Source organism: Glycine max, chromosome 19 (genome assembly GCF_000004515.6).
Source record: "Glycine max cultivar Williams 82 chromosome 19, Glycine_max_v4.0, whole genome shotgun sequence".
In the NCBI taxonomy this organism is placed as follows: domain Eukaryota; kingdom Viridiplantae; phylum Streptophyta; class Magnoliopsida; order Fabales; family Fabaceae; genus Glycine; species Glycine max.
The window spans coordinates 33,878,284-33,895,495 of record NC_038255.2 but is presented as its reverse complement, the minus strand read 5'-3'; the positions used below and the strand labels follow the sequence as shown (position 1 = coordinate 33,895,495).

General features: G+C 33.4%; 2 protein-coding genes across 2 annotated transcripts; both read right to left on the bottom strand.

The window, feature by feature from the left end:
• Positions 1–216: 216 nt before the first annotated feature.
• Positions 217–6,387, bottom strand: LOC121174185 (heat stress transcription factor A-4c-like). Its single transcript, XM_041012892.1, has 4 exons — positions 6,289–6,387; positions 5,382–5,522; positions 3,513–3,572; positions 217–435 (listed from the first exon to the last, which is right to left on the bottom strand). Exons 1-4 carry the CDS (start codon positions 6,385–6,387, stop codon positions 217–219), a joined length of 519 nt encoding a protein of 172 aa, XP_040868826.1.
• A 381-nt stretch (positions 6,388–6,768) lies between these two features.
• On the bottom strand, positions 6,769–8,567 carry LOC121174086 (RNA polymerase II transcriptional coactivator KIWI-like). The gene is made up of 2 exons (XM_041012446.1): positions 8,433–8,567; positions 6,769–7,027 (listed from the first exon to the last, which is right to left on the bottom strand). Exons 1-2 carry the CDS (start codon positions 8,565–8,567, stop codon positions 6,854–6,856), a joined length of 309 nt encoding a protein of 102 aa, XP_040868380.1. The 3' UTR covers positions 6,769–6,853.
• Positions 8,568–17,212: the final 8,645 nt, after the last annotated feature.

The window sequence follows — 17,212 nt, the reverse complement described above, 5'->3', positions numbered from 1 at the left end:
CTTAAAGAATGCATTGATTGAAAGGCTTGTTTCACATTCAAACTACGTCAAATGGTAGGCAAGCAAAGAAAAAAGAAATAGAACACAAATTCAATTTTTAAGCATTCCATACCTTCTAGCCATTCTGGTGAGGAAATACATCATCTAAAACTGCTTCATCTTTGCACACCGAATTTTCTCCTGAACATTTGTGAGATGAACATGAGAATATTCCTGCTACTGCCTCAGCTTTAGAATCTCCACCTTCAAAATGTTATGGTCTTTCTTCAGCTTCTCCACTTCAGAATCCACGTCTGGCTTCATCATATTGAATGCTCCCTGATGCAATTTGTTGCACTTTCTCCTCCTCCTTATGTTCTTTAGCAGATGCTTCTTCCCTCCTTGGAATCCTTCATTCGCAAATTCCCAACGGTCCAAATCAACCTTCCTAAAGCCCTGTACCCATAAAACAGAAAACATCATTGGCATAACAATAACACATAATGTTATAAACATAGATGAATACAAGTCCTTCATGAATGATGAATCTAATCACTTATCAATGGACTCTTTTACTATGCATACGATTAGAGTAAAAATAAAATATCATTAGAAAACAAGATTAAAGTGTTACAAGTAATTCACCAAATTAATTTCTAAAGTTTTGAAAGTTTAATCACAATCTTTAAATTTTAGTTTCTAAAACTAGATGAAAAATAGACGTGCAAGGACTAAAATGAGTAAAACTAAAATCTAAAAAACGTAAAAATAAAAATAAAAAATTGTGCAGGTACGTAGACTTAAATAAGTAATTAAATAGAACAAAGAAATAATTAGGGCTAATTTGATGAATTAGTGTGAGTATTAATTTCCAGAAAGAAGAGGACATAGAGAATCAAATTCAGGACACTGAAAAATAATGAGGCAAAGAAGAAAAGGTAAGGATGTAGGTCTATTTTTTTTTACTATGAAAAATTGATTCAGAGTATCTATCTCTCAATTAATGATGATTAATTTTTGTTGAAAAATTTAACTACTTTTATTAAGATTTTTCTTTCTAATTACATTTTTTTCTTCACACCAAAAATCATACTTAAAGAATTTGAATTGAGTTCTACTCAAACCAACAACATTCTAGTGTGTTTTGGATTTTAAATATGTATTTGAAGTTAAATTCAATGAAATGATATAAACTTAAATATGACTTTGGTCTCATTAAGTTTTCATTTTTTTTAATTTCAGTTCCTATTCTTTTGCATTATTTATTCATTTTTAGTACTTGTACCATTGTTTTTTTAGTACATTTAAGATTTTAATATTTTAATTTTTAGTCCCTATAAATTCTCGTTTTAAGGATTAAAATTAAAAAAAGAACATAAACTTACAATATTAAAAATAAACAAAATTTATAAGAATCAAAATTAAAAAAGCTTGAACTTACATAAACTAAATCCATATTTAAGTCTATTATATATATATATATATATATATATATATATATATATATATAGAGAGAGAGAGAGAGAGAGAGAGAGAGAGAGAGAGAGAGGATATATCATATGAGAGCAAGATATCTTACATACAAGTGAGATGACACTACTAGAAAAAGGTTATTATATGTCAATTAAAAGAGACTTTCTATGATGGTTATTAACCGCTGTCGTAGACAATGTAAAATTTTTTACAATTCCATTAAAAACTATCTTAAAAAAAAATATCATTCTAAGATGGTTATTAGCTAAAAACTGTCTTGGAAGGATACCTTTCTAAGACGGTTCTTAGTTAAAAACCGTCTTTAGAATGATAGACTTTTTAAGACGATTTTTCAGATAACCATCTTAGAATGTGTTTTTTTTTAAATTAAAATATATTTGAAGATGTATGAGAAAACCGTCTTAGAATATAAATATTCTAAGACTTTTTTTCGAGAATCCTCTTAAAATGTATTTTGTTAAAAGAATTAAAATATATTTGAAGATTCTAAGATGGTTTTTTGAGAAAACTGTATTCTAAGATGGTTTTTTATATAACCATCTTAGAATGTTTTTTTTAAAATAGTAAATAAAAAATAAATTAAGACCATCAATATTATATACAAGTGTCAGGCAATATTAACTACAAAGAGAATAGTAAATTCTAATTTCCAAACTTTCAATTCCAGAGATCACTACTAAAGTTAGACTATCAATATCAAACCTTTCATCCCTTAGCCCTTCAATTCATTTTCACTAGATAGGATAGGAAGAAAAAAAAAAGATGATTTTGTTTCTAATGAAAAATACACACACCCTCATTTATAATAGTATACAACATCTCAGTTACAAAGAATCTCACCTGAGACAAATAGTTCCAGATACAGACAGTTGCTAGAGTGTAAACTAGCCAAAATCCTGAATTAACAAGGTTGCATGAATCATTTAATTAAATGATGCAACTAGTAAATACTCACAAGATTGGCACACTTCGGTCAAATTATAGATTTTTAACAGCAACAGCTATGCAACGCTAATTGTTGCTTGGTTTGATTAATTTTGAGAGGAATATTTTTTCTTCAAAAGCTTACTCAATAAAATTTTGATTATAAGATATTTTGTCAAAATAAGCTAATCCAAATACATACTAAATATCATCAAGGAGTTTCATTAAGATAGTTTCATTAGACCTGCTTTCTAACTTGCAACAAAAAGACAACCAATGAAGTTGGCAAGTATTACTAGTAATATAACAAAGACCATGCAAGGAACCTTCATATGCTTGATCATGCAGGGAATGATATATAGTAATATACATTCCCTGCATGATATATAAAAAAGAGGCTTGGGAAACCTTCTAATGGCAAAAACACCATACCACATACTTCTCTACATACGCATTATTACTAACATGGTAACTAGATAAATATTATTACTTAGAAAGTTATCGTAATGCCATTTTTCCTCAAGAACTAACCTTCATTGTCATCTTCGAAGTCAAAATCAAGGGTGTTCCTGATAGATCTGGAAAATGAAGTCACAGGTCTAGCAAGGACATCATGTAAGGAACCTATGGTAATGCCATCAATGTGGAAGCAAAATACAATATCTTCATTCAGAATCAATGTAAAAAAAAAAGAAGAAGAGTTAATCTTTACAAAGATTCATATATACAACTTAAATTTCTATCTCCTATGCTCCTCAAGCAAATACCTCAATTTTTGTAATCCAATTAGTAGAAACTAAGAAACATGGTTTCAAAGTAATAAAAAGTTTATGTCAAATTCCGGGTTCTAAAAGAGGTAAATAGGTAAATAACAATGGAAAGAGGTGTTATTCCTAATTATCTAACAAAGGAGGGGCAGGCTACGGATTATGGGTCAAGGATGCAACAATGTTGGCACACATGACACGACTCTGTCATCCGTTTCTTATTAAATTATGAGTACCAAAAGTTTCTCTAAAAGGAAACAAGTTCTAAATTTTGAAAACCACAGATTTATCAACAAATGGTTTGCAATTGTATCATCTATAGTAAACAATAATGCACAAGAGAGATACCTCTATAAGTTTCTGAACTTGAAGATGGAAGGCAACTTCTTTCTTATGCCAATCAAAGCCCTAAGAACACATTAGATATAATGTTCTTAACCAAGAACAATAGAAATATAGCCTCATATTTAAGGATAACCAAAACCAGGAAGAAAATACAATATCAAATGAATTGAAAAACAAAATAATCAAAGCTGCATGCATTCCATATTCATTTGGACCACCAATAAACTCTGTTTATTACAGCAAGCCATTCTTTGTTGTGAATGGAATTGCTAGGAAGTAGTTTACACAAGGTAAAATTTATGTAATAAATACTCAACTAACATTAGATAGACTAAAAAACAAAAAAAAAGTCCATGGACTAGTTATTTGTGTAACAAGACTAACATGGCATTTTCTGATGGTATTGTTAATCAATTAATCAATTTTTTTCCAATAGTTATCAATTCATTTTATAAGAAGGAAAACGGTTGAGCTCGGTTGAGAAGGATTACTTGTAACAATTTTTCTTGTAGTTGCTTTTGTTTGGAAGATCTCACACCTTTGTCAAAATAGGTGGCTTTAACATCATACCTTTAAAAGAAAATGCAATAGCTCAATAATATTATGAAATGGAAGCCAAATGTAGAAAAGAAGGGATAAGGGAAAAAAAGAAAAATGTAGAATAATGCAAATATTCACAATGCTCTTTTTCTACTACATATTTGAAATTTACAACATGATGACATAATAGAAATAGACAATAAAGAAAAAACATTGTCAATTTACACATCTGGCAGGAAAATCTCATATTTTAAGTCAGAAATTTAATCATACATGGCAATTCACAAATCAGAAAAAAAAATTGCTAGAGTATGAAAAATGGTAAATATTCTACCTCTTCACCTGTACTTCGAAGTGCCTGAAGTGTGTCCACACAATCTTGACCAATCACTACCTATTTTCCCTTTTTGCCTAATCCAAAGCCCTGGTGATCACTTAGTTTTGCCTTGTTAATTGTTGCAATTGCTCCTGCATGAGGGGTGTGACACCAGCATGGAACGAGAGTATTACATTATAGTTTTGTCCTCAAACCTTCAAGATAAAAGTTGAAAAGAAAAGAAACAATGGAAAACATGTTCCTATAATGTTTTTCTAACCAGTTTTAAAATATTAACTTATTATAATATTATCTTATCCAACAGAAAAATGCCAATAATCTTTATTATAAAAAAATATTGGGTGAATTTGTTTAAACTTAAAAAAAGCAACTTTAAAATAAGTGTTTTTTATATAAGCATTTTGTAAGAAGCAAATAGGATTTGCTTCTTAAAATAAGCATAAGCAGTTTCGATAAACACACTAAAATAAATAGTTATTTCAACAAGTTTAAACAAATTGGCCTATTAGCTCATCCAGGTTGCATATGCAGAGGTAACAAATGAATTTACAATAATGTATTTTATTGAAAACAATGAAACACACATATGGGCCACATTCTAGTGGTGTGGGGGAAGTTTTTAATTCCTTAGATCACTTGCATCTACAGTCCCAAATTGCAACTTAATCCCAGATACTAGAAGTAGTAGAGACAACCCAACCCATGATCCACTTTAGAATAACTGGAACTAAGATAGACCTATGATGTATAAAATATTAAAATCACTATGCTACTCATAAATAACATCAAAAAGTAAGTGCTAGGGTGAAATATAAACATAATAAGGGTAATATGCCTGCTAAATATCGATGCAAAAATGTTTTTGATTGTAATGGACATGAAATCAACATTTTGAGCTCCTCTAATTTGTAACATTTGAAAAGAATTAAATAAATTGGAAAAGGGGGGAAATAACAACTATACATCATTGCATTTTAAAAAACAAAGTATCAAACCTCTTGCAATTTCTTCAATTGTTTAGAGCTGGTCTTCATTTGCTTATGTTTGTTCACTTGTTCCTCTTCGCTGTCATAATTTTCTTTAACTAATTCCATTGTGCTAGCACTCCGATCTAACCATTTTTTCTCAGCCTTTTCCTACAATAAGAAAAATATAAGTCACAAATAAAAGTACACATTTGGTTAGAAATAGATGAAGTGTAACAATCCTAACAAGGAAAGAAATAGACAAGGATAAGATAACCTAACAGAAATTTAACTGTTTAACCCATAAAAGTAAAGGCGTACAAGAAAATATGCTAGAGTAGGTAATTGATTTCAAAATCATTTTAATCATACACAAGTTGCATGAATGAAGTCCAAAAGCAGTGTGAATTCAGGTGAATCAGTGTACCTGGGATTCATTCCTTGTTATCTTGTCTAATTGATGTGCAAGAGACAATCATTTTAGGACCTCTGGCACGTAAGAGTTCTCTAAAGGAAACCATTGAAAGTTATCCTGTATGACCAAGACAATAAAAAGAAATTTAAATTAATTAATTAATTTGGTCTAGATGAAGCAACTTGAATTATTGATTTTCTTCAAAAACATATGTTGACTAATTTTTATTAACTGGTTTGAATAAGAGATAATTAAAATCATAGCTACAAAGCATAACTTTAATATGTCCAATATAAATGCCTAAATTTAAAACAATCCAAAAGACATCTTAGAAATGACTTGCACAATGAAACAAACTTAGATGTATCTCTTAATGATATTAAAGCAATATTACAACCTTTAGTAGAACCTCTGGTTGTTCTTCCACTTCTATGAACATAAACCTAAAAGTAAGAAGCAAGTTCTAGATGCCATATATAGATTATAGAAATATATGAATCAAAGAAATAAGGCATTGCATACCTCTGTTGAATGTGGAAGCTGATAGTGGATAACAGTTCTAACACCATGAATTAATATCAAGACCCATTGTAGCAACATATGTAGCAACAAGTATGCCATTTTCATTTTCACAAAAGCAATCCATGGCCTACATCAAACAAGGGGTAAAATGATGGGAGAAATAAAATGCAACATTCAATTAAATTAATAGATTACTCAGTAATAAGATAATTAATTAATCACAATTTCAAGGATTTGAGTTCCATGCCCCATGAAAGGAGAGACAAAGTAGACACACACAATGCTCATGGATGGACAATATACTTTTAAAATTTAGTAACTAGGCTCACTTTATTTATTTATAGAAATAAAGTTACTAAGAAAAGAAGTCGAGAAGCATTATTTGAGTATAGAAATTCTCATAACAAGAGTTTGGACTAGGCATTTTTCAAGTTTGTTTTATTACCTTCTTTCAATGCACTAAACAATCTATATAAGAGTTTCACATAAGGATGAGACAATATAATAGCATTGAAAAAGTCTGACCTAAAACCCTTACTATTCCTAAAACAATGCACACACAAAACTAAAATAAATTCACAAACACATAAAAAAAGAGAAAAAGGCATTTGAAAGAAGCGAGTAGTAACCAACCTTTCCTACCAGCCAATTGCTTGCCATCTTTGATGTAAAACTCGTGAATGTCAACCATAATGTTGCCTTTCCACTTCCTCACGGAAACCCTCTTGTTGTTCGAAATCTACATAATAAATAAAACAAACTAATCAGTACACAACAAAAAAAAAAAGAAAAAAAAAAGAGAAACCCTAGCAATAGCATAGTAGTAGAGTAATTGACTTCTGTTAGTCGTTTTATATGGCTAACTTTTGTATAGAAACTTTTGATAATTATATAGAAATCCTCCAAGTTACAGTTCTTTTTGTAGGATTATAAATACTTTTGGTTAATAAATTGATCATTACTCATTATAATCTTCCTCTTGTAATTAATGTAAATTTCAATTCTATTTCAGGTGAAAAATGAGATTTTGTGAAGTGCTGAATCTAGTGTCTCGCTAAGCCTAGTTTGTGCGCTTAGTGAGTATGTCCCACTAAGCGAGGCATAAACGCACTCAGCGAGACACAATAATCTGGAAGAGAATCTGCCTTGCAAGCACATGCTCAGTGCGTTGTCGCTCGCTAAGCGAGTCATCTATCATCTTCCAGGCTAAGCGCGAGATTGGCATTCAGCGAGAGGCCACCGATAGGATTTCCATATAAAACCTGAAAACACAGAATTGGAAGAGAGTTTTGAGTGTGCTGACTCAGAGGCGACTGAGCAGACCAAAAGAGGCATCTTGAAGAGCTTTGAAGGAGTTTTTGAGAGATTGTGAGGTTTTTAGAGGTGGAGGAGACATCCCCACCACTTTTTACTTTTTCAATTTCTCTTCTTCTCTTCTTTAAACTTGTAAAAATGAGCTTCCTCACAATGGAAGGCTAAATCCTCAGTTGGGAACTTCTACAGAGTAAATGATGTAAAATCTTTCATATCTATTTAATAGTGTTTTCATGTGTTCTTTGTTCCTATCGGCCTTTAATTCTCGCATGTTTTTGTCTTGATCACGCAAACGCATGTGTAGTTAGGATCATCGTTATTGGGAAATGGTTTGATCCTTAGAACTTGATAGGACAGGGCTAATTTATCGTATATCTAGACACAGAGTGCGGCAACTTGGTTTTTTGGTATGCTGTAACCATAATGTTGTCCGGTTAGGCTAAGTTCAACAAGAGACATCTAAGAATGAAGTCTAGTTAGGATTAGGCTAAGCTCACGAGATATCGGGGTTTAGTAGTTAGGACCTCAACATAGAATACAGGAGCACTGCTAAGTAGAGAAATATCCTTAAATTACATCAAAATACCCTGTAGGAGGGACCAACATGTTTGCATATTTGTTTTTACACACCATTACTCACTTTACTCGCTTTCATTTAGACTAGATCATACTTTTATTTCTCTTTTCAACCATTAATTGTATCACCAACGCCTGCTCACCAAACGACAACTTTTACCAAGTAAAACAAGTTCCCTGAGATCGATACTCGGTATTCTTACCGTTTTAATACTACTTGCGCGCCCCGGTACACTTGCCGGGCAACGAACAACTTCGCAAATGGTAATAGAGTCAGGATCATCGTCGTAATCCTTCTTGAGGGACTTCTTGGGCGACACATGGCCTTCGGAGTTAGAGTCGGTGTCAGAAGCACCGTCATCGTCTCTTCTCTTCGCCTTCCCAGACATTTTCATGAGTAAGTTTTTCTTTTCTGTTTCAAGGGTGTGACTAACGTGTGAGAATTGTGTCAAGAGTGAGTGAGTGGATTTAAAAAGACGCAAGCGAATAATTTTTTTATTGAGAATGAAAATAAAGCAAAATATTGAAACCTAGAAACGCTTTTGGCGCCCAAACAAAACGAAACTCCAATCCAACGGTTGATGCAAAAGTTCACTCCACTCCACTCCCTGCGTTTCAAAATTTTCGCATTCTCAACGACGTGAGCTCTAGTCTCCTCGTCGTCGCAAACCGCAGGTGTCTCCTCCTCTTCTTTGTTATGGCTTCTAACCCTAGAGGGGAGTGCGAGACACAATATTAAAATTTTAAAATAAGCAAATATCAAATATAAGACGGAGAAATCAAATAAAGTAAAAAACTTCTTAGACAGTTTTTACAAAACCGTCTTGGAATAACCGCCTTCTAAGATGGTTTTCGTAAAACCATCGTAGAGTAGTTGTATTTATTTACAAACATGTCACCGCCTGATATACTAAGAGGGTTCTTCATCTTCATTTCGGTGTTGTAGAAAATGCTTTTTTTAGTAGTGTATAATCAAACATGGACAATCAAGATTTGGTGACATGCAACAACTTAAAGAGTCATGAGTTTTTTAAAAAAGAATGTGACTTTTTAAGTAGTCACAAGATATTAAATCTTAACTCTTCATGTATAGTTATACAGTCCAGATTTAATCATCTTACTCTCATATAAGATGTTTCCTCTCATAAGATATGTCATCATTTTGGTACATTAAGTTTAAAAATTTTTCATTTTGATCATTTATGTTTTCAAAATATATTGTTTTGGTACTTTTTTTTTGTTTTCCGTTTAAAACGTGAAACTGTTAATTTTTTAAATTTTAAAATAATTAATTTAACATAGTAATAGTAAAAAATTGTCACTATCTTTATTTTATTTTAAAAATTATAAAACACCTTAGTCCTTAACCTTTCTCCTTCCCCAAAATCAACAGTCTCTATCTCGTTTAACATCAAAAACCAAAACCACCACCATCTTCACCAAACACCACCATCATCTTCACCAAACACCATCATCATCTTCCCTATGAACATTCAAGTTTCTACTTAAATTTAGAGCATTACCACCTTAAGAACCAAATAGAAAAAAAGTTGGTCACCTCTCTCAAATTCTGCATTCCACTTGGACTTGAGGTTGGACCATGAGAACAAAGACACTTAATAAATAAAGCAATGCTAAGAGATGCAGAGATTTATATAGGGAAACATGCAATAAAAAACTTAAGTGGGAAAATTAAGATCAATGTCTTTATTTTTATGTTATATGTTATCCTTCATCAAGGAAACAAATCAAACCAAAAGCTAAAATCGGATTAAAATTAACAAGTATACAATCCCGATCTTGTACCATCTCCTGCTTTTCCTCCAAAGACACCTAAATTGTCCTCCAATCTGAAGTTGTGCCACCATTTTCGTCGTCGAGCCTCCGTCAGAATCTGGCTGTGACATCACCTTTGTCTACTACACCCCCTTCTGCATCATTCGTTGCACCTACGATGACTATCATGCGTCCGATCCATCCTCCACAACTTCATTGCCACCATCGACGAGCATGACCGTGAAGAGCTGCAGTGCATCCTTTGCTGCTAGATGAAGCAACAACGCAACCAACACCTGCAAGATCTAAGACTTTTTGTCCAAATCTGAGCATTTTTTTCTAGATCTAAGTTCTTTTGTTTCAGATTCGAGCTTTTCTCTCATGCAATCCCCATTTGGACTTCAACCACTTATCCTTTCGTAACCTTCCTGACTATGTTTTGTGTTCATTGTTGTTCTTGTGTTCATAGCTATTAGTGGGTATATGGGGTTAGGTTCACGTGCAGAATTGGTGAAGGTGGCTGTGATATGCGTCGACAACGGTGGGTATAAGGGGTTAGGGTGATCGTTGGTGTTTAAGGAAGAGAAAGGTTAGTGATTAGGATTTTTTTAATTTTTAATATAAAATAGAGACAGTGAAAGTTTTTAACTGTCACTATGTAAAAATGATTATTTTAAAATTTAAAACACACATAAATTGATCTTCATCCTAATTGATAAACTATACATGAATGCATGTATCGTGGTGTTTTTTTAATATAGGATAAAATCTAAATATCTCTATGTACTTTACCCCTTAGCTCCCACTATTAGACCACTCTAGTGGTTCAAGGCTTGTATTATGTGACCACATGAAATTCGGATTCCGTTATACTACTCCCTACCTCCTACTATTAATTAAGAAGTGCATGTTTTTGTATTACTAAATACCGTTTATCTTTATTCTTTTTTGAAATTCATCAGTTCATATTATTTCCTTCATAAGTTGATCAAAGATACAATTTGGAATTTGAAGGAACTCCCTAAGACCAGCATGTGAAATAAAAGCTCTAGCAAGCTTATGAGCTACTAAGTTAGTTTGTCTTTTAACATTGCAAACCTGATAGTTTGACATCAACCTAAGAATATTCTTGCAACTGCTAATAATATATCCAAATGTAGAAAGATCCTTACTATGATTATCAAACAAGAGGAAACTCGTTGGCTATCAACCTCTATAACAGCTCGATCTATATCAAACTCCCTCAAGCATACGAGAGCTTCCTACAATGCCACCATTCCTTCGTCCTGAACTATAGGGAGAAAATCATGAACATTCAACCTCGCTTTGACAAAGCCACCCTACTCATCTCGAATACATATCCCAATGTCCATCTCCATCACATTCTCAAAAAAAGCAGCATCAACATCACATTTGACACTCCTAGGAAGGGGAGTGCTCCATTCAACACTTTGAACATATCCTTCTGACTGCTGCTCCCGTTCTTGGACTTTGGAGATTTTTTCCATTGGCCAAAAACTTCATATGTGCACTTCACCACCTGAGACTAGGTCTCCTCTGCCTGCTCCTAAAGCATTATATTTCTTCCCTTCCAAATGCTCCACATTATCATAACACATATACTCATTTTCTCTCCTTCCAACTTGTCTAGCAAACCAAAGACAAAGTCAAGAAAGCTCTTTGAAGCAACCATTATTGGTTCAATGATGCTCCACAAACCCGTTTCACTCCAGCTTAAGATTGCATGCTTACACCCGAGAAAAATATGCCACATGTTCTCCACATTCCCCTTACAATTCACACAAGCTAAAGAACATGCCACTCCCATACTTCGAAGTGGGTCCTTAGTAGGTAAACAATCTCAAGCTCCTTTTCAGAGAAAATGCTTAACTTTTGGAGGAACTAATAAACTTCAAAGCTTTCTCCAATGTCCTTCGACCCTTAAATGATGTAAATCCAACATCGATTCCTAGAGTCCATAGTAAGCATGTTAGAATTAATGTCTCACGTGAGAGACATGTGACTTATGTAGGGACTAATAAATAAATAATTAGTAATTAAGGACTAAATTGTAATTGGGTTAAATAGGAGAAGTTTCTAAAACTAACTGCAACTTGATGGGAGTAGTGGTTATAAAAGGGGGTTAATACCCACTAACGTAAAACAAAGTCTTCTTCCTGATAGAAAAGTGTTATCTCTAATCTCTGGCCATCACAAATGTAGAGAGATAGTAATAATAAGGGAGCAAAATCTTGTTTCTCTCGTCTTCCAAAGAAATCAAAGTACACCATAGAGAAGTCTCACTATGGAGAAAGGTACGTAATGTTTATTTATTATTTGTGAGAATCATAGGTTTCAAGATCCTGTTGGTTTCCTATAATTGATAATCTTGGAAACCCTTTAAAATTTTTACGTGGTATCAGAGCATGTGTTATGAAATTTCTGATTCTCCAATAATGATTTGTTTTCTTCCAATTATGATGAACCCCAATTATCAAATTTAGGGATTTCTTTTTCCGCTGCAAATATGAAATTTTATGATTGTTGAAATTGCCTTTCCAATTTCTAGTATGGACAAAGAAAGAAATTCCTAACCGGAACGTACTTGTTTCTTTTAATTAATTTAATCATGGAAAGAAAGTGGGAAGCCGAAGGCTTTGTGGTCATGTACGGCAGGAAATGAATTCTTTAGAATTGCTATCCCAACCCCCTTTTTGCTATTCTCAATCCCACATGTTCATTTTTTTTTCCAAATATTATTGTTGAATGTCATTAAAGGATTGAAAGTTTATATCCTGGAATTAAATTAATGTGAATGCTTTGCAATTGTCAGTAGCAATAAATATTTATATGCTACATATTTACTTGAACGTGCTTGAATGCAAAAGACAAATAAATATTGTAATACCCTAATTTTGTCCGGGAACTATCGTTCGTTGATCTTTTGATCCTTGCTAGTTGGCTTACGGTGTTGAACTCCAGTTACAACATGAAACAGAGGACCATTCAGTGTTTCGATCAAGAATATGAAAAATACCAAAAAAAGGGGGCATCTTTTCCTTGGTTTTCCTAGACCCTAGCTCACCCAGGCTAGCCTCTGGCTCGCTTGGGCCACCAAATAACTTCATGGTGAAGAAACCAACTCGCCTGGGCGAGCTCCAGCTCGCCTGGGTGAGCTCATTGCTTCAGCACTAAGTTTCAGCTCGCCTGGGCGAGCTGCCTTTGCCCCAAGTGCCCATTTTCCTATAAATAGGCATGCTAGGGAGGTTGAGGGGAGGTTCCAAGGTTCATAAGGTGAGGGAATTGAGAGAAGAGAGAAAGAAGAGGAAACGAAGCTAAGGCACTATCGGATTGCGACTGTGATCAATTTTTACATCGTTCTTCGCTCGGTGTTCTTCGTGCGATCGTTGATTAGTTTTGTTTTTAAGATTTGAATGTGATCTATGTATTCTTAGGGTTCCCCCTTGTTATTATGTGCACATTCATCTTCTCTATCTATCATCAGCGATCTCATTTTCCTTTGTAAAGTTCAATCTTAACCGATCACTAGTATCGTAAAGTTGTCTTTAAAGAGATTGAAAATTAATAAACAAAACCAAGATAAAACCAACTCATAACTAACTTCTTTATTATCAAATATCACTTGAGATTATTTCAAGGTCCAACGCCTAAATGATTCTCTCCGTTTTTCAAATTTTAAAGATCGTTTCAAGGTCCAACACCTTAACGATTCTCTCTGCTTTTCAAATTTTAAAGATCGTTTCAAGGTCCAACGCCTTAATGATTCTCTCCGCTTTTCAAATTCTAAAACATCGTTTAAGGTCCAACGCCTTAAACAACTTTTGTTCGCAATTAAAATCAATCTTTCAAAAAAATAAAATCAATTTAACACACAAACTTTCAGACTTAAAGAACTACGTAGGTCTGAATTCTTCATTGCACCTAAGGATACGTAGGAGCAAGGGCATCCCCTTGTCGACCCCAAAAAAATAAAAAATCTAAAAAAGGAAAATGATCGAGGCCGTACCTGAATCAAATAAACATTAAAAATGCAGTATCTAGGAAGTGATCCTAGGTCGTCTCCCAACGAGCAATGGTCAACCAAACATTCATAACAGATAGTAATAAAACAGTAACGAATTGGGGGGGGGGGGAGGGGCGGGGTTGTTTGTTTTTGTAAATTAAACAGCAAGCAAATTTGAATTAGAAAATAACAGAATTAAAACATGTTGTTTCCCCTTGATTCACAAGCAAGTCTCTTATCCTAGGTTACGAGAATTTATCCTTAATCAGTTCAACCACTTAATGTAGAAGCAAAGCTTCATGATGAATCAAGAGTGATTCAAAGATGTTTTGATGATAACAAAGATGATAACAAAAGATGATGACAAAGGTGATGACAAAAAGCTCAAAGGTCAACAAAGAATGAGTTCAAGATATTCAAGATAGAATCAAGAACACTTCAAGATTCAAGAGGAAAGTTGATTTCAAGAATCAAGATTCAAGAGATCAAGATTTCAAGAATCAAGATTCAAGAGATCAAGATTTAAGACTCAAGATTCAAGAATCAAGAGAAGGCTTAATCAAGATAAGTATGAAAAGGTTTTTCTCAAAAATTGAGTAGCACATGGATTTTTCTCAAAACATGTTTACCAAAGAGTTTTTACTCTCTAGTAATCGATTACCAAATTGTTGTAATCGATTATCAGTAGCAAAATGGATTTGAAAAAGTTTTCAAATGAATTTACAACGTTTCAATTGATTTCAAAAAGTTGTAATCGAATACAATGTTTTGGTAATCGATTACCAGTGCCTTTGAAAGTTGAAATTCAAATTCAAATGTGAAGAGTCACATCCTTTGACATAAAAGCTTTGTGTAATCGATTACACTGATTTTGTAATCGATTACCAGTGATTGTTTCTGAATAAATCAAAAGATGTAACTCTTCAAATGGTTTTTTTGACTTTTTCAAATTGGTTTTAAGTTTTTCTAAAAGTTATAACTCTTCTAAATGGTCCTCTAGGCTAGACATGAAGAGTCTATAAAAGCAAGGCTTTGATTTGCTTTTCAATACACTTTTTTCCAATCAATTTTATACAATCCTTTACAAGCCTTGAATCTCTTTGAACTTCTTCTTCTTCTTTGTGCCAAAAGCTTTCCAAAGTTTTTTGGTTTTCTAAACCTTGAAAACTTGTGCTATTCATTCTTTTCATCTCTTCTTCCTTTGCCAAAAAGAATTCGCCAAGGACTAACCGCTGAATTCTTTTTGTGTCTCTCTTCTCCCTTTTCAAAAAGAACGAAGGATTAACTGCCTGAATTCTTTTGTGTCTCCCTTCTCCCTTGTCAAAGAATTCAACACGATACAATCTGAGAATTCTTTTGATTCTTCCCATTCCCTTATACAAAAGTGTTCAAAGGACTAACCGCCTGAGAATTCTTTTGTATCCCTATTCACAAAGTATCAAAGGTTTAACCGCCTGAGATCTTTGTGTTAACACATTGGAGGGTACATCCTTTGTGGTACAAGTAGTGGGTACATCTACTTGGGTTGTTGACTGAGAACAAGAGAGGGTACATCTCTTGTGGATCAGTTCTAGTGGAGGGTACATCCACTAGGTTCAAAGAGAACAAGGGAGGGTACATCCCTTGTGGATCTTTGCTTGTAAAAGGATTTTTACAAGGTTGAAAGAAATCTCATGGACCGCAGGTCGCTTGGGGACTGGATGTAGGCACGGGTTGTTGCCGAACCAGTATAAAAACTCTTGTGTGTTTGTCTCTTTCTTCCCTACTCTTTTACTTTCCGCTGTGCATTTTAATTTCCGCTTTTACTTTTGGTTAAGTTTCTCTTATACTCCTTATTCTCTTAACAACATAAGTAAAAGCCTTAGAAGAGTAAATTTTTAATTAGTAAAGGTTTAGGAATAATTAATTCAACCCCCCTTCTTAATTATTCTGAGGCCACTTGATCTAACACTTAATTCAACCCTAAATTAAATTACTAAGCAAAAATTAACATAAGGTTGTAATTATGTGATTAAGCAACACATACACCAATTAATCATGAATGAAATTGATCATTAAGCATGAACGTAAATTAAGCGCAGAGACAATTAATCAAGCACTAAGCATGCATGGATTAATAGTAACAAATATAGAGCAATTGGTGAAGAGGAAAAACTGATCAGAATTCAATAGTAATAACAAAACCTCAAAGAGAGCTGTGCTTGATCCTGAAGAGAAAACAATGCTGGAGACTTAGCCTTCCATTAATCAATAGAAAATGAAATTGTAGATTGAAGCAGAAACAAAATTGCAGAAAACGAATTTTATTCTACGTGAACGGTGCGCATGAACAGTGAAAGCTGGAATTCTAAAACCCTAAAATTATTCTCCTCTCCAAAAAACTCTCAAAACTAAAACCCTGGTGCTGTTATATAGGTCCTTAGCCCCAAAGCTTACAAATCTATTTTAAGTCCAAGCCCATAAACGAAATAAAATAAAATCTGGACAAGATAAGATAAGATTGGATGAAATAAAATCTGGATGAAATAAAATCTAGATGAAATAAAATCTGGATAAGATAAGATTTGATAAAATAAAATTATCTGTTCTCTTCAAGTCCAAGCCCAATTCTGAATTCAAGCCCAATTGCTTATAATTCTCCTGAAATTAAATTAAAAACACAAAATTAGTCAAGTAGGCCTAAATGATAAAATTGCACAGTAATTAAAATGGTGACAAAAAGGGTTAAGAAATATGAGAAAATAATGACACGTCAAATCCCCCCACACTTAGCCTTTTGCACTCCTGGGCAAAATCAAAAAGCAAAGCAAGGAACAAATCCAGAGATATTAAAGAGAAACAAACAAACACAAAAACAATTACATATTTCTCAATGAATCTCAAGGAATGAAAAGAATGGGCAACATCCAACACGTAGAGAGTTAAAGAATCAAGATAGTCATGAAAATCATCCAACCATCTCAAACATGACAAGATAGTCAATCAGCTCAAGAATGAAAAGTGATAAAGCCTCATAAGATATGCACTCTATCTCTCAAGTGTCTAGGCTACTGTTTACTCTCAGAGCACCCATGAAAAACAAACACCACAGAGACTTGGCAAAACTCTAAAATCGACAACCAAACTTGCCAAACACATACACATGAGGATCAAAAGGTCTTTGAAGGTTGTTATGGGGCCAAGGACAAGGTAGAAGAAAGTATGGGATAAGTAGCTAAATCCCAAAGGAATAGA